At 40.5% G+C, this 25640-nt stretch overlaps 1 protein-coding gene across 1 annotated transcript in view; it reads left to right on the top strand.

Annotated features, from left to right (window-relative positions):
- Window positions 1-25640, top strand: part of AFF2 (AF4/FMR2 family member 2) — a 449088-nt gene that overhangs the window by 385176 nt on the left and 38272 nt on the right. The window contains exons 10-11 of the mRNA XM_018552592.1: window positions 11477-11639; window positions 17062-18066. Coding sequence (XP_018408094.1) covers window positions 11477-11639; window positions 17062-18066 — 1168 coding nt within the window. The remainder of the gene's footprint in view (window positions 1-11476; window positions 11640-17061; window positions 18067-25640) is intronic.

Raw genomic sequence — 25640 nt, 5'->3', positions numbered from 1 at the left:
CAGATATTAATATTATATTATCTTCAGTTATATCATTAGCAGCTTTGCTACAAAGTTTTATAGTGGATTAAGAATTATTTAAACTTGTAATTTCAAAATCTGTATTTGTTGAGGTAAATCTGCCAAATCTTGGTTGAGAATCTTCCATGGGAAATGCAGAGCTGACAATGCAGGGCTAGGCAGGTTCTCTAAAGGCTCCAGATGAGCTGTGTACAAGCATGCACAAACAGCCTCGGAATCACGCCTGTTTGTTATTCATACAAGCAGAGTTTAAAAACCATGTGAATTCCCACAATTCCCAGAAATCAGATAGTGCACAATGGCCCATAATGAGCAGCACATGTGCTTACCTCAATTACCGATCTGCTCGGAACAACAGCACAAAGGGTGTCAAGATTTCCCCAATAATAGATCATATTATGTCTTTTGTAATTGGATTCAGAGGCAAAAAATAACGAGAGCCTGGTATTTTCTCAAAAGGAACAGCTACACTAGAAATCGTAGAACAGTCAACTGCTAACAGCCGGGGAGCCAAATTGCAGTCAAAACTCTTGGCAAGTGGATTTTCTTGATAATTTCAGTAATTGAATATCTGTTAAGTACTGTGTGTAATTGAACCATGAAAGTTGATTTATTTACAATAGATATTTGTAGTATAGACCTAATTTGCTACTGTAAATAACCCCTCTGGATTTACAAATCAACTTAACACACATCGAAATAACAAAGTTAATATTAAAATATCAGCTTGTTTTAATTGTAATGCTTGCTTAACAGTTAGTTTTTGTTCGTGAATTTGAAATAATCATGCAGAATTGAATACATTTTTTTGGGGTATAACTAAGGAGAGACTTGAATACATAGAAGCTTTGTCTTCCTAATTCAGTGTCCAGGAAATGTCATTTTACTGTATAGGTAACTATGCCTGAATCAGAAAACATACACATGCATTGGTCATAAACCAGAATCATAATTATTCCTACAATTCCCCCCTCTGTTCTTGCCCCACCTACCCTTCTTTCCTTACAGTAGATTTTAATTTGCAGTTCTGTTTTAAAGTGTATGTAAAGTTATTTTTTTGTTTAGACAGAGTAAGGTAGGATTATATCCTCTGCCTTCTCTGTCCCTGCTGTGGAGATTGACAGAGAGGGACATTGTCACCTAGACTGAAAGTGAAGAGAAATCCAAATTTGGGAGTGTCACCAAAGCAAGAGGGGAGGGGAAATCTTCCAACAAAAAAACACCCCAGTTCCACACACCATACACGGCACCACGACAAGCAACATACTTATAAACATTTATAAACATTTAACCTTCAAAAAGCAACAGGTGTGATGGAGATATTGAAGAGGGATAAGGGAGGGGAAAGAGTTCACAGGCTCTTGATGTTGAAGGGGATGGGCGCAGAGGAAGATAGGTACCCGTTTACGAAGAGCATGGCTTCCAACTTCGCGCAGTTGATTTTTGCCCCCGTAACTCAGTCCTCATAGGTCTGGACGAGTGCATCGATGGAACGCTGGTCTGCGCAGAACACCATCAAGTCATCCATGTAGAGCGAACACTTCCCGCCTGTCTGGTCCTGGTGCGGTGATCCCTCTGGATTTCGTCTGATGCACTTAGCAAAGAGCCCTATACAACAAACAAAAAAGAGGTGAGAAAGGGTAGCCTTGCCTGACCCCAGAGAGAACTTGGAAGGGGTCAGTCTTCCAGCCATTCACCAGCTCTGTGCTGCAAATGTCAAGGTACATCAGTTTAACATATGAACAAAACCAAACCTACGCAAGGCCTTGGCCATAAAACCATGTGAGACACGGTGAAAGGCCTTTTCTTGGTCAAGACTGACCAGGGCCACGTGCACATGGTGGTCACTGATGTCCTGGACCGTATCACTATCTAGCGTGAGGCTGTCCGCGATCCGACGTCCAGGAATACCGCAAATCTGATCCGGGTGGATAATCTGCCCGATGACAACAGCCTTAAGTCTGTTGGCCAGTACCTTGGTGAGGATCTTGTAGTCCACGTACAAGAGAGAGATAGGATGCAAATTTTTTAAGTCACATCTCTCCCCCTTCCACTTATATAAGATTGTGATCATCCCCTCCCTCAGTGAGGGAGGCATTCTGCCCTCCACCACCATCTCCTCATACAGCTTGAGCATGTCCAGGCCGATAGGGTCCCACAACACTACATAGAGCTCTGCTGGTAGACTGTCGCAGCCCGGGGTCCTACCCCACCCAAAGGATCTGATGGCAGAGTGCAGCTCCTTCAATGTCAAGGGAGAGTTTGTGGCTGACTTACCTGCTGGTTCAATAGTGTTAGTGATACCTGACAAGAACCTGTTGGCAGCTGTCTCATCTGTGAGTAGAAGTTTGTGTAGTAGTCGCTTACCACTTCCATTACATTCTCCTTCCACTTCTTGAGAAATCTAGTCTCATCACATACAGTAGCTCAGACAAGGGAGTGTGTCCCAAGTCTAGTTTCCTGAAAAAAAAAAGAATTACACTTCTCACCTTTCTCCAGATTCTGCACCTTTTGAACAAAAAATGATGTATGTGGATCCCTCCTCTAAGTGTCCCTTCAGGTGCTTCTTTGTCTCCTCCAGGTCCTGTCTAACATCCCAGCCGCAGTGTTAAAGGTCCTGGAGGGACTGCAACTGACGCTGCAGTCTCCTGAGTTCCCTTCTCCCACACACTAGCTGACGCCCTCTTGCCTGAAAGAAGCTGTGCAGCTTGAGTTTTTACGAACTCCCACCAGTCACTTACCTGGCCAAAGAGCGACTTCTCCTCCTGCCAGGCGACGTATACCTTGCTGAGTTCCCCATCAATTCCTTATCTTCCAGCAGGGTGCACTTCAGTTTCCAGGAGCTTGGGCTGGGGGCAAAGCCGTCGCCCAAGTCTCCCTGAAAGTGAATGGCACTGTGGTAAAAGAAAAAGCAGCAGGCCATGGAGTGTCCACCACACCTGACTGCCCGCAAGGTGAACACAAAGTCTATCCTAAAATGCACAGATCCATCAGGTCGGCACCATGAGTAGTTCACAGCACCGTCTCCCATATAACCCACTATGTCCTGTAAGGAAGCCTCTGCGATCATCTCCTTGAGCAGCCTAGAGGAGGCATCCAGTTTAGTGAATATGTGAGAGCTGCCGGAACTGCACTCGTCCTCCTCTATAGGGCAGTTGAAATCACCACCCAGGATTACTGCTCTGGTTGTGGTGAGCTGGGTCTGCAGGGTCTGGAAAAGCTCCAGTCGTACATCCCTCTCTTGGGAGGGATACACGTTGATGAGCCTAACCGTCTCGCCCACCCATGAACTGTCTATGACCAAAAGTCGGCCACAGACGAGTTCATGGACAAATTCAACCGTGAGACTGCCTGCCTTCTGCTCTGCTCTGTTCTGTTTTCTATGGTGCATCTGCACCTGACACAGCAAAGAGAGCAGGAGAGCTGGAGCTGCTTGTTCTACATACTCGGGAAAGGTGGTCTGTGCAGTTGGTAAAGGATGACGCCAGCGTATGGTTTGTACTATGCAAGACAGCGACATCTTCTCAGATGGGTCTACATACTTTTAACCACCCCTGACCACCCTCCACTCAGCTGACAGCGAGAGGGGAGAGGAAGGCTTTTAACCATGTGTTTCCTGGGGTTAACTGTTAACTACCAGGCATTTAGGCAAGGAAAGCTCCATAGTGTGTTCACAAAAAGAGAGGCATGAGAGCTGTCTGCCAGGTTCATGACAGGTTCCCTTCCTGTACCCTAGGTCCAGTCTGGTGGGGATCTCTGGCAGTTCTCTATTTGCTTTGCTAATGTTGCACATGTCAGTTTCTTGTGCCATTGTAATGGCGCAGGAAACTTTGTTAATTCCCCCCCATTATACTTTCACCATTAGGCCGCCAGTATAGAATCCAGATCCCTTCAGGTATATGCTAAAAATTACCTGGCTTTGCTGCTGTTTATTAAATTTTTACTTCTTTTTAAGGCCAAATAAATGCTCCTTTTCAGTATGCCACAGATCACGTTCTCTCTTGGCTCTTTTTCAGTTTAGTCTATTTATACCTGAAGGTACTTATTCAGAATATAGTTTAAATGTCTTGCTGGCTTTAATGTATTCTATGTGTGTTTTCTTTTTATGCTGGTGAGCTAGACCATAATCTTGCCTCTCAGAAAGGCTTTATCAGTGTCTAGTAGTGTAATGTTGTCAAGATGAGTTGAATGTTTTGGCACAGAATTCATTATTCCAGTCTTTGAGCATTAACAGAGAATAGTTATCATCACTTAAAGCCCAACAATATTTACCTACAACCCTGGGCAAACCCCTCCACACACACACCCACTCACACACTCACACACAATCAAACACACACACACACAATAATCCATTTTTAAAAGTCAGTCTGTCTTGAGTTTCATCTTGAGAACTTTAATTTCAGGGAGTCAAAAGCGTGCCTCCATAGGGGACATCACCACTATTTCTTGCATTTGCTGTTTAATGGCGCGGCTCTGCTTTGGCCCCCAGGGGAAGAGGGTGGAGCACCTAGGGGTGGGGGTCTGGAGCTTAGACTTGTAATCATGATTTATCCATAGGATTTTCTCTTCCTCTTTGGAAGAGAGTAATATAAAATCATCATGTCATGCATCATTGATTGTCTGATCCTGTGTGATTTTATGGTTGATGGTTATGCAGCTCTTGCTTTAGGGCAGATAGTGATTGTACAATCATGATGATAATGTTTATTGTTATATATTTTTTTGTTATTGTTTATTCAAGCCAGACTTTGAATCATGCTGCTAGGGTTGTGGGAGCAGAATTGGGGTCTTTTTGCTTTTTTTTCCATTGGTAATGGCCCATCCAATGTAAGTCCTGCATTAGGAGAACATAGGAAGTAGTTTTGTAGCTGTGAAGGAGAAAGGATGACTTTGTGGCTGTCTGCATGCCAGTTAGTGTTCTCAATATCTACAGTACATTGGAGATCATTTCAAGAAAAAGAATTAGCTAATTTGCAGCCATTCACCTTTAGAAACTGGGACTAATTGTTAGTAGGCATTATTGAGTGATACAGCTTTGCCGTTACAATATATATTGTGGGGGGGAAAAAAAATAACACTGTTTTTTAGACTAGTTCTACCTTAATATTGCCTGGAGAGCTGTACATTTTGTTATAACAGCTAATACTGTTTGTGAAGATTCTCATTTATCCAAGTCATATTATAGCTAGTAGTAATTAGTCACAATAAACTGAAGTTGTTCTGTATCGTAGCCTACCTATGCCACTTCAGTTCTGATGAGTGTCAGGGTGTTACCACACAGGTTGTGCAGACACCTTAATCCATTCACCATGGAAATACAGATGTTAAGTGTCTAAGTGGGAACATCTCTATTCTAGTGTTTTTACAATGATTCCCACCTTCATCCATGTAATTCAAAAGTTTAACACCTACTGTATACAGACTTCCTGACACCAAGGATGTGATTACATAACTAGAACATGGTGTCCAAACCTTTCACAACCCGCATCTCATACTTAGAAACTCAACATCTGCCTTTCCATTGTTATTAAATTAAGAGGTCTGTGCTACATGTGTGGATATAAATGCTGGGGTATGTTCCTGACACTCATTATAGCTGAAGAAGTGGCTTGAAGACAAAATGTCTTCAACATTACAGAATGTCCAGCTGAATGTGGCTAACTACTGCTATCTAACATCTAATACTCATCTTGATTATTTCTTAAGACTTGCTTACAGCGTATAAAATGGTGTGCTTTGTTGTCTATCTTCACCAATTCATTGTCAGATCTAGTAGTCAGTGGGCCAGAGGTGATGGGAAGCTGTGTTTGCTACAATCATCACATTATGGGCAAGAGAAACATGTGTTTATATTTCTCTACACATGATGGATAGGTACAAAGATCCTCTGTATTTCTGTACATGTGCATTGTAATTCCAATAGTAACTGACATAAAGGGAGGAACATGCAGAACATTTTTAAAGCTTTTAAAGCATAGTCCAGCTTCACTTTGGGAAAACAAAACACGGATAATAATGGGGTGACGCCTGTCACTTTAAACAAGCTGCTGGCAGCTTGTTAAATGCTTCAGCCAGCATTCAAGAAGCTTCAAGTAGTTCTGAAGCTTACTAAAAGCTTGCCAGCAGTGACAGCCAGGACTTCCATTGTGTTCTGTGTTAAATTTCCTGAAAAAAAGTCATTCAGGGAAAATAGCCGGATGCAGTGTTAAGGCAGACCAACTTGTGGCCTTTGTTAACCACTTCAAGACCAGGTGTTTAGACCCCCTTCCTGGCCAGGCCATTTTTCAGTATTCAGCGCTGCGGTATTTTGATTGACGTTTATTCCGTTATGCAACTCTGTACTGAAATTAATTTTATACAATTTTTTGGGGACAGATAGAGCTTTCTTTTGGTGGTATTTAATCACCACTGGGGTTTTTATTTTTTACTATATTAAGGAAACATTATTGAAAATTTTGGGAAAAAAAGTTTTTTTTCATTGTATTAGGAAACAATGATTATTACCCATATTTTTGGTAAAATATAAAAGACGGGGTCACGTCAGGTAAATAGACACCAAACATGTCATGCTTTAAAATTGTGCGCACCCGCGAAATCGCAAAAAACTACCATACCCAAAATTGACCATAGGCGATGCTTTAAAAGCTTTTACAGCGGGAGGGGGGAGCCACGGAGGGGGGGCACACATCCCGGGACCTCATACAAGCGTTCCGCCAGCTCTATAGCCGGCGGATCGCTTGTATATTAATGGGCATCGCTGCCTGTTTTAAAATATCGGCATTTCGCGCGTGAGGGCGCGTGGCCGAGCGGACGTCTAAAGGCACCCGCTCAGATCTAGAGAGCTCCTGGCCGGCAAGTGGTTAAAGCACACCTTTGGGTATAGTGCTGTAGCTCACGGTATACTGAGATGCCGCAGTATACCGCGAGCTGCTGCTTGTGGTATACTAAGACGCCGCAGCTGAAGCGGATCCTGACAATTATGTCTGGATCCGCCCAGCTGCGTGACTGACAGCTGGCTCTGCCTATCTAGAGGCAGAGCCAGATGTACCCGCCCTCTCTCCTGTCCGTTCTGCCAGTCAGCGCTGGCGGATCGGAGCGTGGAGGGGGGAATCCGTGCCATGACAGGATCGAGAGGTGAGCTAACGCCGGTATGTGTTCGCTCACCTCCCGATCTACTGATCCGACCTGTAACAGTCTCATTGTCACAGGTTGGCTAGAACTATGAGGTGAGTGAAAACCACTCACCTCATAGTTCTCCTTTAACCCTGGCACACTTTAAATATGTATGTTTAAACTATTTGTTTCTATTTCACTTTTTTATTATGCTTCCCCAATATGTTAGGAGCTTTAGCTTGCTAAAGCCATACACATTATTCATTCTTCCTATAGATATCCATAAACTATTTAAATGTAAATTAATCCATGTAATGATAGGTACAGGGGTTTGGATATGTACAGCATTTCATCTATTTTATATACTCTGCTCTTTATTATTTTTATGAAGTGCAGTCTTTTAGGTGTCTGCAATATGAAATAATTTAAAAGTCTCACCTGATATTTAGAATTATGCATGTAACTAGAACCTGTCAGCTAATTGTCTTTATAATTGCAGCATTTCAACTCGCACAGAAAGAAATTGAATGGTAAATGTTGAAATGCAAGGTAACTAGTTTAAGAAGGATTAAACGCCAAATACATTAATCCTCAAACATCTTTAGGGTAGAATTAAATGCACAAAAATCAATATGATTGTTGTAACTCTGATAAGTAGTTAGTCCCAATTACTTCAAATGCCAGTTTATTTTAGCCAGCACTTATTATAAATGTTTGTGTATGTGCACGGCGAATGGTGTCATCACAAGTGCAAGGAGTTTGAAAGTTTAACTAACATACAGTGAAGCACATAGCTGTTATTTTTGTATGTGTACAGTATGTATACACACATGTAGTAGTAGAACATGAAAAGACAAAATGCAAACCAATGTCCTTAGAGCACTTCTAAGCCTCCTGTCTTTTCTTAATCCAATTAAATTAACAAATGTTCCATAAACATGTTTTATATCTATCTTTATCTATCTATCTATATATATATATAGATAGATATAGATATATATCTATCTATATATATATATAGATATAGATAGATATATATATATATATAGAGATAGAGAGAGATAGAGCTATATATATATATAGATATAGATAGATAGATAGATATATATATATATAGATATATACAGTCATGTGACCGCAAACCCTCAGCGCTTTGCCTTCCTTTGCAAACAGTGGGCAGGACATTCCCAAAGGAATAATGGCGAGGCAGGAAATAATTCACTACTCTTCCTTGCTTTACTTATTACAGCCTTTGTCAAGAGAATGAAGTTGCACCATGGCTGGTCCAAACAGGGCGCTTCCTTCAGTCATGGCACATGTAAACTTTATTATATCTGTGCTTATCAAAGGTGTAACTATGTGTTGGTGCACCAAAGCAATTTAATTATTGTGTTTTCTTGAGCTCCAGCTTTCATCTTAAAATGTATCTCTAGGCAAAACTTTTTTTTTGGTTTTGAATAGAGTGAGAAATACAACCTCTGTCAGGTGTTCATTGCTTTCTTTGTCACATTAGGGAGATATATTTTACCTGTTGTATCTATGGGAAGTGAAGGGAAATTTCCTCAATGGTATACAGCAAGCAAAAAATCTGGCAGGGGTTTTAACGCTTCCCTACTACCAAAAAAGGTTTGGCTACATATACACTTTCAAGTCAATCTTACTATTGTGCTATGAATCAGTTTAGAATAATTCAATATAAAGCATACTCTAGGTCCAAGTTTCTCAGCTATAGCCATCAAGTATCCGCAATGCTTCATGTTTTAAGTTTAATAATTACTGCACCCATCACCTGTGGAAGATAAAGAAACATTTTAAAACATGTCTTGTTGAAGTTACTAGAGGGTGAAAGTTAAAGTGACATTAAAGTCACCCAAACCCCCAATGCTAGTGTAAGGACTTACCTTAAATGATGCCTCTTGATCCGATCATCTTCTTCTCTCCAGTAGTTTTCAGGAGTCCCTCCATCGCTGGTGCCGGTCTCTGATCCAGCACAGACTCCTCGGGGCCCAAGGTGTCTGTCCGCATGCACGCTGCTGACTGCGTGCATTGACTTACCCTGTGTCTCTCCTCTTCTCCCGGCCGAAGATCTCTGCTGCGCATGCGCCCGCCCCATGATCCTTCACAGCCGCTCAAGAATCTTCAGATCTTCGTACGGGAGTGAGCGGCAGAGACACAGGTAAGATTTTACCTGTTTGATAACTTGCTTTATGTTTTTGCATATATCTATTGTTTGCTAGCAGTAGATATATGCAACACCCCCCCCCCAAAAAAAAAACCAAAAAAAACAACGAAGGTTTAATTGTACTTAAAGAAATTTTTCTTAGCAGTCTGATAGTTTAAAAACATTTGTACTTCAAATGGTTTTCCTAATCATGTTGCTGCTTGTATTGCAATTCCTTGTGCTGCTGTGTCCCTTAGCAGATCATCAGAAGATGCAGAGCAGAATTCATGGTTCCTTTCAGTATGGCAAAATATCCCTATACCACCAAATATGACTACTGAATGTGATGGCATTATTTGTTGCGTCTTTATACACATTACGTATTGATAGCACCCATGTTTTTCAGAAAAGTCCACTATGCTCTTTCCTTTCCATTAAAAACAATTTAAAAGTATAAAAGTATTTAATGTTTTTTAGGAGGTTCCATGCCAGTAATGGAGATAAATATTGATGTTCTTGGTTAGCATTGACTACTTCTACTCACAGTGAAGCCTTTTTTTGTCCAATGTCTTCCTGATTGCGGAGTCATGAACACTAAACTTTGTTCAACCAAAATAAGTCTGAAGATCTTTTTTTGGATTCCTTGTGACTTCCTGGAAATTTTACACTGCATTTACACTTTTGTCTTCTTCAACGGTGTATCCCTAAAGTTATGGTTTTCATTTAACTGTGACCTCTTCCAGTGTATTTGCATGTTTGCATTCCAAGTGGCACATTCATGACTGTGGCAACTTGAAGCAATACCACTTTTAATAACCTGATGCAGCAGATTATTATTACGTCTTGTAAAACATAATCTTGACAAATATGATTTTCCGTGAAATACATCATGTGCATGCTTTATATGGTTTTCTCCAGTATATTTATCAGAGAAGGCTGTCTCTTCCTATAATCTTTTAATGCTGCCAAAATGACACTTCTGACAATGTTCCAGAGAATTTATAGCAAGTTGTAGAGATTAAAATTTAAGAAACTGTTAGCAGCTGTTTCTTTCATTCAAATATAGAAATATTGGAGATTTACATGTAAGCAGTGCAGCCATAAAATATTTAATGTAAAGTGTTGGTGAAGCTTTTTGTACATCAAAAGTTATGAGGCTTTATGTATCAGTTATAAAGTACATGGCATGAGTAAAGTACACTTGGTGTTTATTTCCTATTTCTGTCAATTGACTTTAATTCAGTTCTACATTCCAATAAGCCTGAATATTTTATATGACCTGCAGATTTGTGTTCAGTTTGCTTCAGAGGTTTATTTTTCTTTACTGATTTGAGATGTGGTATATTTAATAGAGTATTTACGAAGACAACTTAAGACTATTTAAACTACTCAATTTGAGGTGGATAACCTGCAAGTAAGACAGGCTTGGGCAATAATATCATGGCCATGGGGAGCCATTCACTGACTCTTTAAGAAGGGCTCTTGTGAAGGAGATTATCTTTTGGCCAATCAAACAATAGTATCCCAATATCCCTTTCATTTTGCAGCTCTCTAAAACCTTATACAAAGAAAGTCAGTTTGGTATCAGCTTGTCAAAACTTCCACCATATTACAGCACTTGAGCTTGCTGATTAGTTGTTCAGGTGAACACACTGGCATGCAGGCGGTGGGATGGGCATACTATGTTGCCCATAGCTGGAAGCTCAGACTTGCAGAAGTGCTTTGGGGATACTAACTGTGGGGAAACACTGAGAAAAGAAAGGTATGCAGACATACCTTGTAATGTCTTTTATACAACACCCAAGGTATGTTGTATTTACCTTCTCCATTACAGGTTCACTTTAAATTTAACATACTTTAAGTTACGTTTCAGATATTCCAAGCCTGCTAATATTTGGATTAATTCTACAATGTGATATAAAATTAGCTCTTGGCAAAGCTATTTTAAGGGCCATACACATCTCTTTGCAAATGTGTTGGAGTTTAAATATAAGGTGCCGCAAGTGTTGATTACAGAGCATAAGAAACATGAATTAAAACTGAAAGTGATTTCTGCATTGTTTTACTTTATGATTTTGTTTTGTATGTGGACAGATACATGTTTTATATTTGGTTTTGCATCAACTGCAGACCTGTTGGTTCCTCAGACATTAATAGATAATTTGTTTGCTCCCCCAGCGGCCTTCCCCTACCAGTGGCTCATAATTCCAGCTTGGTGAACTCCAGTGGAGCCTCTGGAAGTTCCAGTGAATCAGAGACGAGCTCTGAATCAGATTCTGACAGCGAGAGCAGTTCAAGCGACAGTGAATGTAATGAAGAAAATCGTAATGTAACCGCAGAGGTAAAAACAGCGGGACAAAACATAGTTCGAAAAAAACTTGTATCCAATGTCTCATCTATACCTTGGAAAGAATAATTATACACTATCCACATTTTAGGATTGAATATCTTGATCATAGCTATCAGCACTCACTGTCATGTTTCTAGGATTTCCAAATACAGGTGAAACTCGAATAATTAGAATATCGTGCAAAAGTAATTGCAGTAAGTGTTGCAAAAGGGGCCCAAACCAAGTACTGAGTACATATTCTAAGAAAAAAGGGGAACAACAGGAGTTTTACACTGTGTGAAACAAAACTAATCACCAAATTCCAGGGTTTCAATTGACTGCTCAAAAAATGGTTATCCCCTATAAATAGAAATCCCTGAAATTGCGATGGTCTAATGAATAACAAATAAATATATCCTATATCAAAATTTAATGAAGAACAATTACACGTGAACACACCTATAACAAAACATCTAAAAACAATTAAAATAGCTTCCCTAGAATCACCCTATTATAATGATACGGGTGTATGATCTATAGATCTCCTAAGAGGCAGGAAGTCTCTGATGTGGATACAAAAGTAATGTATCAAAAAATTGGAACAGAGTATCGGAGCTGTACTCACATTGCGTGTCGATCGAGAGGGGGGCAGTCCTGATTAAATTCCGTAGCCATACATGCATGTAGTTATTTCAGAGGGCTGTATCCGTTTATGGCAATTTAATTCCAAATGATCTGTTTCCTTTGCGGATCAGAGACTCTGTGGATGTCTTTCCCCCAGCCTGTGGATGTCTTTCCCCCAGCCTGTTAGGATTCACACATTGCAGCTGGGAAAGATCCCGACAGACAGCTTACAGCTGACTCTGCCTATGTGGAGCCAGAACCAGCTGATGTGTGAATCAGCTGAAGCCAGGACCAGCTGATGTGTGAATCCTAACAGGCTGGGGGAAAGACATCCACAGAGTCTCTGATCCGAATAATCTGTTTGGCAGCTAAGTTGAGCCGAAGATATTGCCTCTGCTCCACTGAGCGGAGGTGAAAGCCAAAGCTGGCTGGCCGACAGCCTGCTGCTGACAGCTGGGCGGAGCCAGCCATCATCTCATGGCTGGCTCCGGTCACTACTTGGTGACCAGGGGACGCTGATCTGTCAGTACCATGAGAACTCAGCAGAGTCAGCTTTCATATCACCTCCGGCTCTGCTAATCGTTTTCTATTTATTTTTCTACTTTTTTGAACAGTTTTTCTATTCTGCTCGGGACCACAGAGGTAGCGAGCAGAATAGCCGAGCCGAATGCCGCTCGACGGATGTCAGCTATTTACCCACTGCTGTTCGGCCCCTATGAGAAACAGTAGCGAGTAGCCTGCCGGTGGTTCGGCTCATCCGATCCAGATGTTGGATCAGCTGAGTCGAACTCCTTCTGCACTTCGGGTCGGCCGAACATGCCGAGCATGTTCGGCCGACCCGAACCCAGCCACAGCAAGCCGATGTATGGCTGATTTCAGGTTTGTACGGCTGCAATCAGCCGTACAAGCCTGAAGTGAATAGCTGAACAGCGTTCGGCTCACTTCACTTTGGGTCGGTTATTCACATGGCTGCCCTCGGCAGCTTTGTGAATAACCCCCAAAATGTTGCATATACAAAAGTTTGGCACCCCATCAGTCAATCACACACACACTCCTTTGCAGAATTCACAACCTCCAAACATTTCTTGCAGCCAACAAACAGTCTTTCTTTTGTTGCTTTAGGAATTTCCCTGCCTATAGGTTTTTAACTAAGTAAAATAAATCCTACAAATAAATAGTAATTGTACATTAGAATTTGCAGAGATATGTTGATATGTTTATGTTTTCTTCCTGCAGAGCTTGTGGTGAAGTGGACCTATACGCACATGTTCACATAAAGCTATGTCTACTATCTTTCTGGGATGAATAAATAAAGAGTAACAGAAGGGCTCAAATGCCTAACTAAGCTTCTTCCATTGTTGGTCACATGTTTGAAAGCCTAGGAACGCTGTTGCATGGTATCTGTTAAAATGGAGGCTCACAATTCAGATTGGCTGATGGTATAGCAGTGATTCGCAAACTTTTTTCACTTGTGTACCCCTTGGCAGCCTCCTTTTTGACCAGAGGGTGGAGTAAGGGGGGGGGAAATAATAGCAGCACATGTAGCGCACAGCCCTGAACTGTATTTAATGGGCTAATGGTTCATAAAAACAATTTGGGGGTCGCTTACATTTCTATTACAATGCCCCTGGCACATAGTATTGTTGGTGTCAGGCAGGACCATCCCTATAAAGAGGCAGCCTGGGGTGGTTGCCTCGGGTGGCATCTCATTGGGGGCGGCCAGTTGGAGTGAAGTGGTCTCAGCGTTCCTGGTTGCTAAGAGCTCTTAACAACCTGTGACACTTGGTGTGGCTTCCTGCCCAGCTCACAGGTGAGCTGGGTGTGACACCGGACAGAGCTACTGACAGCTCAGTCCGGGATCTACCCCATAGTGAAAATCTAGATAGAGCACCTGCAAACCCATTCCCCTGGAACCACAGCCCCAGGAGGCAAATACTATAGGGACAGCCTTGGTGTCAGCCAATCACCCTGGGAGGCGAAAGGTGACAGAAGAGGAGGAGGGTGAGAGGATGGAGGAGCATACAGGTTGATAAGAGGGAAGGGGTGGAGGGTAAATGGATGGTGGGTTGAGCATTGAAGGGGGTGCAGTGTGATAGGAAAGAGCTGTTGGAAGAGAAGTATGGAGGGGACAGGAGAAAGGCAGTATTGCAGGATATGGAGATGCTCTGCAGGTGGGAGAAGCGTGGCACAGGGCCTTGCTGCAATTCAAGTATTACTTTGTGGTCAGGATGTGCAGCCTACAGATCTCTCATCTCCCACATGTTATTATCCAGCTAACCTGTAAGGACAGTGCCTAAGCAGCCTCTCAGTCCCCAGGAGAAGGAGTTTTGGTTCCTCAGTTGCTGGCTTGCCGGTTTCATTGCTGTATTGGAGAGTTCAGGGGTGTTTGGAGACCTGATTTTGAAAGGAAATGAGGGCTTTAAGGGAATGAGGATGAGGTGGCTCTGGTGCAGTACTCAACAGCAGAGATACTGCTCTGGATCAGCATCATGTGTTTCCATGGTGCGAGCGGGCTGGCCACCATCACCATAACAATCAATGATTGTGTGACCAGGCTGCCCACACCACAGAGAGACATGACACTATCACTATGCAGCTTGATTGGTGAATTGTTTTGCATACCCCCAAATGCCCTGGCCCATACTCCACTGCTTTATATGGTTAATCTGTGCACTGAACATATTCAGCTCAGGCTAAAACATAAATTTTCTCAAATTGTCAATATTCAAAAAACAACACATGCACTTACTGCAGTTGAAGTCAATAGGGCATGTTTCTGCTTTCTCATTAAGGGCTCGTTCGGACCACAACATGTGTGATAACAGTAATTCAGGGACTGCATATGTATGTTAACTTGCATTGCCATTCATTGTTGATTGCATTCCAAAGCACATCTACAGTGCACTGCAATGCATCTATGATTTAGCATACCACAAGACACAAATGCAGAAGTTCTGCATTTGGAAATTGCTGCAGTATCCATTTTTTAATGCATTGAAGTACATTGACAGACAATTAAAAAAAAAAGACTACCTTACACAGCGTTCCTCAGAACATGAAAATAAGTGCATTGCAGTGCACCATGCTTTGGTTTAAATGGGCCCTTAAGGGCTCTAAGAGTTCAGCTCCTCCCCCACTTTCCCCCTTATCCATGCCCCACTTCAGGTTTTTTTTTTCTGGTCTCATGTTTCTCACATGTAGTCAGTCTCATTTTTTAATTTCTAAAATGTTGATTCATAAAATATAATTTTAAAGTTACTCTGCTGCAAAAATAAACTTGTAAAAGAAGAAGTAGAATACTTACCTGTCCTGTGCCTTGAATAATATGCCACTTTTTATTACATTTCTTTTTACTTTGTAATGCATTGCTTTGAAGTCTCGCTGCATTAAAATCTGTTAATTTGCTTCAGTGCAGGATGAGTGTATAAATACACGTGTTGAGTAGCTCCCATATGAACATGTGCTATCATGAGGTTGCTGTGGGGATCTCTTCCTCTTACCACTTGCTCTGCTACAGCCTGACAAAATATGTTTTTGTTCCCATTGAATTCAGATAACACGATAAAAAGCAGCAGTTTGTGTATTAAAGTGGACCTTTACCCCCTTTGGCTAAAAATCACATCAACATGCAGCTCTGCATGCTCATATGAAATCATCTTACATTTATTAGTTTAATAAACATATTTTATTTACAAAAAAATTCTGCTTCCTGGTTCTCTTTGGCAAAAGTGATGTAATTGTGCCTAAGTATTGCATCCTGGGAAGGTTACCTGAGGAGAGCATTGCTGGGAAATCTCATCTGTAATCTCACAAGATCTCAGGGAAAGGTGTTTTCCTCCCCTGAGATGATCTGTGCATGGTCACATGTTCTAGTCACATGTGGCAGAGTTCCAGGAAGTAATGGGAGATATATTATTCTGCCCTTGGTAAAAAATGGCCACTGTGAGAAGAATGCAGAGGAAAAGAAAAACAAGGTATGCAAAGAATACAAAGCCTGCCGTTATCAATAAGTATGTGTTTGAATATTGCCATTGCTAAACATTTCTAATGGTGCCTTTGTTGTTATTTTGAAGATATGAGTAAGGTCCCTCTTTAAGTGAAGGAGATTGCTGGTAGAGCTTAACAAAATTAAATGTTGACAGTGTGGCTGCAAATGTATGTGCAATTTTACTAACATCCTGCCCTAATTACCCTCTACTTAAAAACACTCTGGGGTGCAAACTGTTTAAATGGTAAGTATCCTATGAGAATGACTAAATAGTAAAGCCAGAGTTATTCTTTAGTCCAATATGGTGAATGGTTGTAAGCTCTAATTAAAAAGTGACAGTTTTGACTTTGTTATACTTTCATGCTTGTTTAACCCTAATCTTTGAATTTGTGTGTGCTGCAACTGTTCAACATATTGCTAATTATGCTTGTTATGGTGCATACATTCAACATTCCTAAACATATCTAATTATCAGAGTATTTCTTTTCACCTTATTTTCATATTTTCTTGAAATATATTTATGTATCCAATATTCCATAAAAGCAATGGGCACTATTTGCTTAGTATTCAGGAGAGATTATATAAAACCCACAATATAAAAAATATATCATTTATTGGGATTATTTAGCATTTTTGTTTTGTTAGATTTCTCTAGGGCAGAGATGTAAATTAAAATGAACACATCCAGCATGCTCACTAATTAGCTATTACTATAAATAGACTCTCGTTTCTTAGAAAAGTATCAGTTTAATCTAAAATAAAGTATTTTATGGTACGCATTCCACTTGGAACACTGAAATATCATTTTGGTTTTATCTGCAGCCTGAACCACCTTCCACGAACAAATGGCAGCTGGATAAGTGGTTAAATAAAGTCAATCCGCACAATAAAACCATAATTAACAACCAAAATGATGTTCATTCGGAAAACAATTCTGAGGCTCAAAACAACCAACAGATTGCGGGAGACAGTAAAAGAGAACTTGACAATATTATCCCTCAGCCTGACTCCTTGCCCAAAGAGAGGGAGTTGCTGAGTCCTGTAAGAGAAAAAAGCAAAACCAGAGTAACCCAAAAACCACAGGAGACAAAAAACTTAAAGCAGAAGTCACCAGCCCACGATGAACCAACTCCACAAAGAGCTGTTGCTAAGAAACAACCAAAAAGGGTTGAAAGAACTTCTAGCGGTGAAGACTACACGTGGAACAAACCAAACCCCACCAGCAGCACTCCCAAAGAGAAGGACTTACGAGAAAACCAAGAGCCACCAAAAGCAAGGACAAAAACCACTGTTGCTAAAACAGCACCACGAAAGGAACAAAGGACTAGTACTGGAAGTACTTCTGACAAAAAGAAAGCCAGGGGAGCAAATAAAATTGTTCCTAAATCTAGGGAATTTATTGAAACCGATTCTGCATCTGATTCAAACACTGACCAAGATGAGGTCATGCAGGTTAAGGTCTCAACGACTGGGCCTATTAATCCGGTCAAGCCAAAGGACTGCAGCAGCAACATCTTAAGTGTGAGCAGCTTAACAAGCAACAGCAGCAGTATATCACTAGACCAGACACATAATGATCTGGAGGAGCCATTTTCACCACTGCCTGTTGTTCAGAGTGAACTGCTTTCACCTTTAAGAGAATTTGAAGAGCTCAAATCATTATGGGTGAAAATAGATCTCAGTCTTTTATCCAGAATACCAGGCCAAGATACATTTGAGAGTGAAGCTTTAAAGAATGAAGCAAGAGATACGGGTTTTAAACATAAGCCTCAAACACCAGCCACAGCCCCTGAAAAAAATGCTACAAAATCAAGACGGAAGCACAAGGTAAGCGTTTTAAAAATGTAGTCTATTTTTGCTTATGACATTTATTTCTAAATTGTTAACAGTATTTCCAAAAAGCAAATATATAATTTTTTCTATTAAAAAAATATACATTAATAAAGCAATTTGTATTATTTAGATATGTATCAGGGTAACCATCTTTGTCCTATTTAACATATAAGTGACACCTTTTTTACTGTCTCGCTTCTATGGCAGCGGCCAACATGACTGTGTAGTGGTGAGGTATTAGTACTTATCAATACCAGTTACCTATCAGTGTAAAGCCTTTGTATAGTTTTTATTTACATAATGATTCAACTAGTCCCTTTTGCGTTAGTCTAATTAAATAAATAACAGTAGGGTGGTCCTGTTTTTAAATAGTAAACATTAAACCAAACCTAAACTTGTTACAAAAACCTTTGTGCTACCTGGTGGCAAAAAGTTATAGTAAAATTACTCAAATATTTACTTTTCCCCAGGTTTGCTCTAACCCACAATACTTCCAGGTAATGCTTGTTTGATATGTCAAGGCTGGGGGCAGTATATGTGTCAGACAAAGAAATTGATTGGATATTTGTGAAAAGGCAAGCAATTAGTACCTGTGACTTAAGGTGCCCATACACTGTGCGATTATCGCACGATAATCACGGGAAATCCCGCGATCGTACGATAATCGCAAAGTGTATGGAAGGCGTGCAACCGTTTTTACTGTACGGTCGCACGTCTTTTGTCTAAGGAGCATGCTAGAAAACCAGCCGAGAATCGTACGATTTTCGGCTGGTTTTTAGCATGATCGTAAGATCAATGCCGCACGGGCCGGTGTGTGAATGCGCACACTGCCCGTTCAGCATTGCGGTCATCAAGGGGGCGGGCTTGCGATGATCGCAAGTACGATTGGCCTGTCCAAGATGGGCAGATTGTACGTTTTTTTAATTACTTTACAACCATCGCAAGACTAAGGTCTTGCGATGGTTGTAAAGTGTATGGCCACCTTTACACACGTCCTGTCCCTGGCTGCTGTTCAGACCCAGAACTATTATAGTATTGTAGAACCATGTAGTCCATGTTGATGAAAAATATTCGTATTTTAGGGTTTTTAATATTACCTTTTGCTGTTGAAAAGTATGGGAAACATTATATGACACTACATGTTACATCTGTATGATAGATATACAAGTACATACAGACTTTTATCAGAAAGGCCAACTTTGTAGTACATGGGTTCAATTCATTTTTTTTATCTCCATATTTTCTGTGTAAGTATATTGAATTTAGCAGTACTGTACTTTAAACTGAGACTGTTTCTACTGCACATATTATGCACTGGAGGTTGATAAGAAATATATATATAAGCAAAATTATTCTTGGGTTGATACTTTAATATTGTGCATGCTGTGTTTCTAATAGAGCTTTGTCCAAGGATAAAAATAGTTCAGTTCACCAGCGCCAATGTACCTGAAACTCCACGTGAATACATAGGACCTCCACCAGGTGGCAGCACTTTATCAGTCAGGGAACTTACGGTAGATCTAATGGAAAAGCAAAAAGGTGCCTTCCCTAGCGCAGAGATTTATTGAGGAATAAATAAAGGTAACATATACTCACAAATGTAGGAGTAAAGGCAGTCCTGTCTCATGACCACGGATTAGATGGATGTCTGCGGAGCTACAGATGTACACTAGCAACTAGGCACAACTGAGCCTCCAAACTGACAGGGCACCTGTCAGTATTTAATGCGGATGAACGCGTTTTGGGGGGCCCGCCCCTCTTGTTTAGGGCCGCTCGTACATTTTTGAGTACATTTTACCTATATTTATGCCTCAATAATCTCTGCACAAGAGAAGACATCTTTTTGCTTTTTTTTTTTTGTCCAAGGATAGCACAACACTTTGGGAAGGTACTCACTGGCATGGCTGTCTAAGTACTGAGCCTAATTCTGCTTCTAAGCCATGGTATAGTCAGCCTTCCCTGTTGTGAACTAACCACTATCAAAGGGTGTGTGGTATTCGAAAAACATGTGTACAACACTAAATGTTAAAGAAGAACCCTGAATACACTGCAAGGGTTAAGTGTTCGTTTGTGTCTAGGTTAAAAAAAAAAAGTTAAACTCATCCAAAGCTCTTAGCCGTCTTCTTTTTAGACCGGTCCTTCCAATGTCTCTCCTCCTCAGCGGTCTAAGGTCCCGTAAATCATCACGTCTATACACTGTGTATAGACATGAGGACGCTAGGAAAATCCCAATGCTCCAGGGAGGAGCAGTCAGGCTGGAGGGAGCGCTATGACAGCTAGGCGGCTCAGAGCTTTGGGTGAGTATAACTTTGACATTTAAGACATAGACACAAATGAGCATTTAACCCTTGCAGTGCAGGGGTAGCCCCACTGCAAGAAATATTTTATTGGAGTTCTTCATAAACATCAAAAGGGCAAGTCAATATTTTGCAGAGGTTCTTTAGCAGAGCTTAAAATTCCTGATAAGAGTACAGATAGCAATTGAAGCCTGTGAGAGGTGGAGGGAGGAGATGCTAAATCCAAATGTAGCTTGTTTTTACAGTCAATATAAAAACATTTTTATGTGTACAAAGGGCTCTGGTTAGCAGCTCACTGACCCATAAAGGCATCTAGGGGGCATCTAGGTGAAATCAAAGGGGTACAGAAAAAAAACAAGAGTACCAGCCAAATACTGAGAGACCATGAAGAGTTTATGTTAGCATGAAATGTGAAAAGGACAAGCTAACACTCATATTAATTATCCATAACTCATTTAAAACCCAAGACCATCCATCCTACAAACAATTTTAAGCCCTTAAAAAGAGGGTCCTTTGGAACCCCCAAAACATTTATTTTGACCTTTTATAATAAAATATACTCTTCATGGTCTCTCAATATTTGTTCTGGGTCTGGTCTTGTTTTTTTCTACAGTATACCCCTTGAATATCACTGAGGTCACTCAGTACTTTGTACACAAAAATATGGTTTGTATCTTGACTGTGAATTGAATGTATATTTAGATCCAGTGCCTCCAACCTCCACCACTCACCGTTTGTTTTGTTTTGTTTTATTGTTTTTTTTTAATGTCGCTGTCTAGGTCCTAATGAGGAAAATCAGTCTCTCTATTTGTTTTGATAATCATTAGGGTTAGTATGATATTCTTCACTATGGAGAGTTTTCTTTTCTCTTTAACTTGTATCTGCATGACAGAAAGTGAAAGGAAATCTCTCTAATAGTACACAGACAAAAACTGACAAGGTTTTTAACCATTCCCTACTCCAAAATTAACTCATTTTGGCTTTAGATATACTTAGGAAATTTCACATTTAAGTAAGAATGGCATTTTATAAATCTATAGAAATGTAAACTTACTAAATTGAACCATAGTATAAAACATTTCATTGATCTAGGGCAATATAGAATTGTTTGATACCTCCCCTGTAATATCATTGGTATGTAACTGTGGATTATCACTATTGTGCTATTTTGATCCAGAGAGATGGTTTAAAATGACTTACAGAAGATTGGGAAAACTCAATTTCTCTTTTATTCACTTTTGCCTTTTGATTCAAGGTCAAACCAGAATCAATGGGTTATAATGCCATCTATAGGAGTAGGATGCTAGGTGTGATAAAAATGACCAATGGCATATCACCACCTAGTGGCCAAATCTTATCGATCACTGAGAGCCTTTTGGCTAAGGATCAGAACAGGCTCAGTGGGTTATAGTGGCATCTATATGAGAAGGATCCTATGTGTGATAAAAAAATTACCAATATCATAATCACCCTCTAGTGGCCAACTCCAACGCTGACAGAGAAAGCCAGTTTTTCACCTAGTATTGCAACATCCCCTAGCTCAGTGGTGGCGAACCTTGGCACTCCATCTGTTTTGGAACTACAAGTCCCATGAGGCATTGCAAGGCTCGGACAGGCACAGACATAACTCCCAGAGGCAGATGCATGTTGGGATTTGTAGTTTTGGCACAGCTGGAGTGCCAAGGTTCGCCACCACTGCCCTAGCTCATTATTCTCTAATTCACACCCTTATACAGGGGGCACATGTGTAATCCCAAGTATCCAAGTTGGCCACCATGTCCTGCAGGCAACCCTTTTAAATTCGGCATAAGGTTTCTGAGACCCTGACTTTCTTTTCTTGCACAAGTAGTCTCCTCTTTTAATCTATGTCTAGCTCCTTGGCATCCTTGGCTTTGCACACCATGGATGTTGCTAAAGCTATTACATACAGAGTCTACATACAGTTGATTTCTTCCTTCTGCAAGATGGCCTCTTTGTTGTTGATGGCCTGGGTAAGGGGAGTACCCGCTTTTGCTGCTATCATCTCTAGGTGGATTCTGCAGATTATTGATCAAGCTTATGCCATTCATCATAAAGAACCACCTGTAAAAGTCATTAAAGCTACAACCTGGTCTACAGGTCATACTTTTAAGGAGCTCCACAGGGTAGTTGTTGTTGCATCAGCGGATGCTAGCTTTGGCCACAAAGTTTTATACTTGTCAGTGTAATTTGCATGTGGAAATTTGAGCTAACCATGTTTTTTGCCTGTTTTATGTTGTTGGTATTTTTGCCCTCCCCTCTTGTTGGGAACTGCTTGTGGGTGTCCCACTGGTTCTGTTTTGATCTTCAATCAAAAGGCTGTATATTTTTTTGTACTAACCATTAAATTATTTTCTCTGAATTCACTGAGAGACACTGCTCCCCCACCTTTTTTGTTATGGTTGGGCCATTGCTATATTACACATTTACTGAACTGCTAACTACTAACTGGCTTTCCCTGGCAGTAGTGGGGTTTGGCACCAGATAGTGCTATGCCATTTGTCTCTTTTTTATTACACTTATCACCTACACCTACTCATGTAGACCACACTATAATCCACTAGTTTTGGTTTTATCTTCAAGCAAAAGGCTGCGTCTTTCAGTGAACTCAGGGAAAATAATTTTACAAAAAGTACAAAAAAAATGATTGATAAAACAAATGACAAATTGTCAATCATTAGAAAAATATGCAAACCACAAATCTTGATTATCCATTTTTTGTTTATAGAGTGGATTTATACTATAAACTAAGGTTGGCCTGATCAAAAAAAGGTATTTAGTAATAACACAATAAAATAAAACAGTCTTTTCTGGCATAGTCCCGGTTGAGAAAAAAATTGATATATGTGTACCACATGGCCATCAATATGGTACATTTATATCTAGTATGTGCAGGAGTAAAACGAGAGCATTTTAGTGTGATATGTATTTGATGATCAAGGCTAATGAGTCAATGAAAAGTGATACTGCATAGTATAACCTGTGCGCACAACCAAGGCAAGTTCAATGTGCTCTTAAGTGACTGTGCCTCCAGGTCTCAAATGTTAGTGTTGACAGTATTTCAGTGTCCCTGAACAGTATCTTCAGTGGATTATATAGATGTTATGTGTTTCATTACATGGCTCATAAGGAGCAGAGCTGACCTACATACACAAAAAGAAGGTCAAATCTGTTGGAGACTCATTAAATCCCATTAGTTGAATGGAATATGTTCTTCAGCAGTTCATTGTAACACACTGAAACCAAAGACCCAGAGGAAGCAAATTATATTGCTTCTATATTGGCGGTGTTCATGTGGTTATTAGATTTAATTCAGCAAAACACCTTACTAAGATGTAATTGTCTAAAAAAATAACATAGCTGAGTGAATTTTACCCATTTAAAAAAAATAAAAGGCAGGCATGGTCTTTGGGTTTGCTATGGAAAGCAATAATTTGTAGTTCCACTCCTTAAAGTGTATACATAGCCAATTTTTTTTTAGATAGAGGAGAGATGTGTTTAAACCCATACCTTTTTAATTTTCGCTGTCTGTGTCAAATTGGGAAGATTTTCATTTTATTCTATAAATTCAACAGGAAGTTAGAGGAAATTTCTATAAAGTTAGGGGAACTCCTCTCTTAGACAGTTGTCACCAACACAGAAGTCCCTATTGGAAAATTTACCCTCACCTCCTTTTCTTGTAAGAATAGTCCCTCTGACAATAGCCTTCAGGACAAATAGGGAGGGTAAATCTTCCCAGCAGGAACACAAAACGTAATAAAAACCTGACAGGGGTACTAACCTTTCCATACTAATCTTAAAGTTATAAAAAGGTGTTTCCTATGCATACACTTTAAATATAGTGTATTGCCTAGGCCTTCACCATGTTGTTATATTCATTTTTACAGCTAATGTCCAGTAATAAGCAAATGCAACCTGTTCCATGGATTGCTCTGATACACATCCCTTTCAAGTCTTTTGGCATATTTATTTTTAATTGCATAATAGTGGAATCTAGCCTGGATTAACAGGCAATCACTGTGGGCACCAGGATTATAAGTGTTTCTAAAGCCATAACATTGTGCAGTTTTAAATAAAGTATGTTAGGATTAGAATCCCTGTCAGGTTTTTTAATGTGGTCTGTTCCCTACTGGGGTAATTCACATTCTTTATTTGTACTGGCGACCACTGTCACTGGGACTGAAATGAAAGGAAATTTGGAGTTGTCAACAGAACAGGACTAGAGAGGAAATCTCTGCAGGACATTTATTCCAGTGACAACTCTCTAACTCTACTGCTGTTTCTACAGGACAGGAAATTAAGGAAAATCTGCCAATTAGACTAAGATGACAAAAAGTACCACACAAGTTTTCTCTATTCCCTAATCTATCCAATAGCAAAAAAGGTTTTGCTTTAGATACACTTTAGGTGAAAATTGAGTTACTGTATAGCAGGGGTGCCCACAATTTTTGTGTTAAGATCTACTTTTCAAATGATGAGCTACATGAGATCCACCAACGGAAAAAAAAACTCCTTTGCTCTCTCTCTCCTCGCTCTCCTGGCTGTCTCTCCTTGCTCTCTCTCCTGGCTGTCTCTCCTTGCTCTCTCTCCTGGCTATCTCTCCTGGCTGTCTCTCCTTGCTCATGCTCCTGGCTGTCTCTCCTTGCTCTTCCTCCTGGCTGTCTCTCCTTGCTCTCCTGGCTTCTCTCCTGGCCTCTCTTCACTCTCTTGGCTGTCTCTCCTTGGTCTCTCCCCTGGCTGTCTCTCCTCTCTCTCCCCCCTGGCTGCCTCTCCTCTCTACCCCCTGGCTGTCTCTCCTTTCTCTCCCCCCTGGCTGTCTCTCCTCTCTCTCCCCCCTGGCTGTCTTTCCTCTCTCTCCTGTCTGTCTCTCCCCGGTGAACTCATGTGGTCATTTACCTTCATAGCCACCAATTATCACTAATTAATTTCCTAGACTCTGAACAGGTCAGGTGACTTAGAATGGCCAGCAATGGGGGCTTTCTTATTTGCCAACCCCTCACAAAAAATGCAGGGTTTTCAGCAAATATATTGAAAATGTGCTTAGCTAGGATAGGCAAAGGATAAGGATTGTTGTTGATAAATTGCATGCTCTGTCTACAGTCATAACAGGCTAAATGTGTGTTTATAAAATAACATATTTTATAATTTTTGCTGGCTGCAATGTATTTTTTATAGCATGTCCCTGAGTCCACATGCATTTCACTGCTACGTGATTGCATGTATATTTTCATAGGGGATATTTCCTAACTGTTG

This window comes from Nanorana parkeri, unplaced genomic scaffold (assembly GCF_000935625.1).
Source record: "Nanorana parkeri isolate BGI_ZX_2015 unplaced genomic scaffold, ASM93562v1 scaffold93, whole genome shotgun sequence".
In the NCBI taxonomy this organism is placed as follows: Eukaryota; Metazoa; Chordata; class Amphibia; order Anura; family Dicroglossidae; genus Nanorana; species Nanorana parkeri.
The sequence above is the reverse complement of the archived record's forward strand: the minus strand, read 5'-3'. Positions and strand labels throughout refer to the sequence as shown.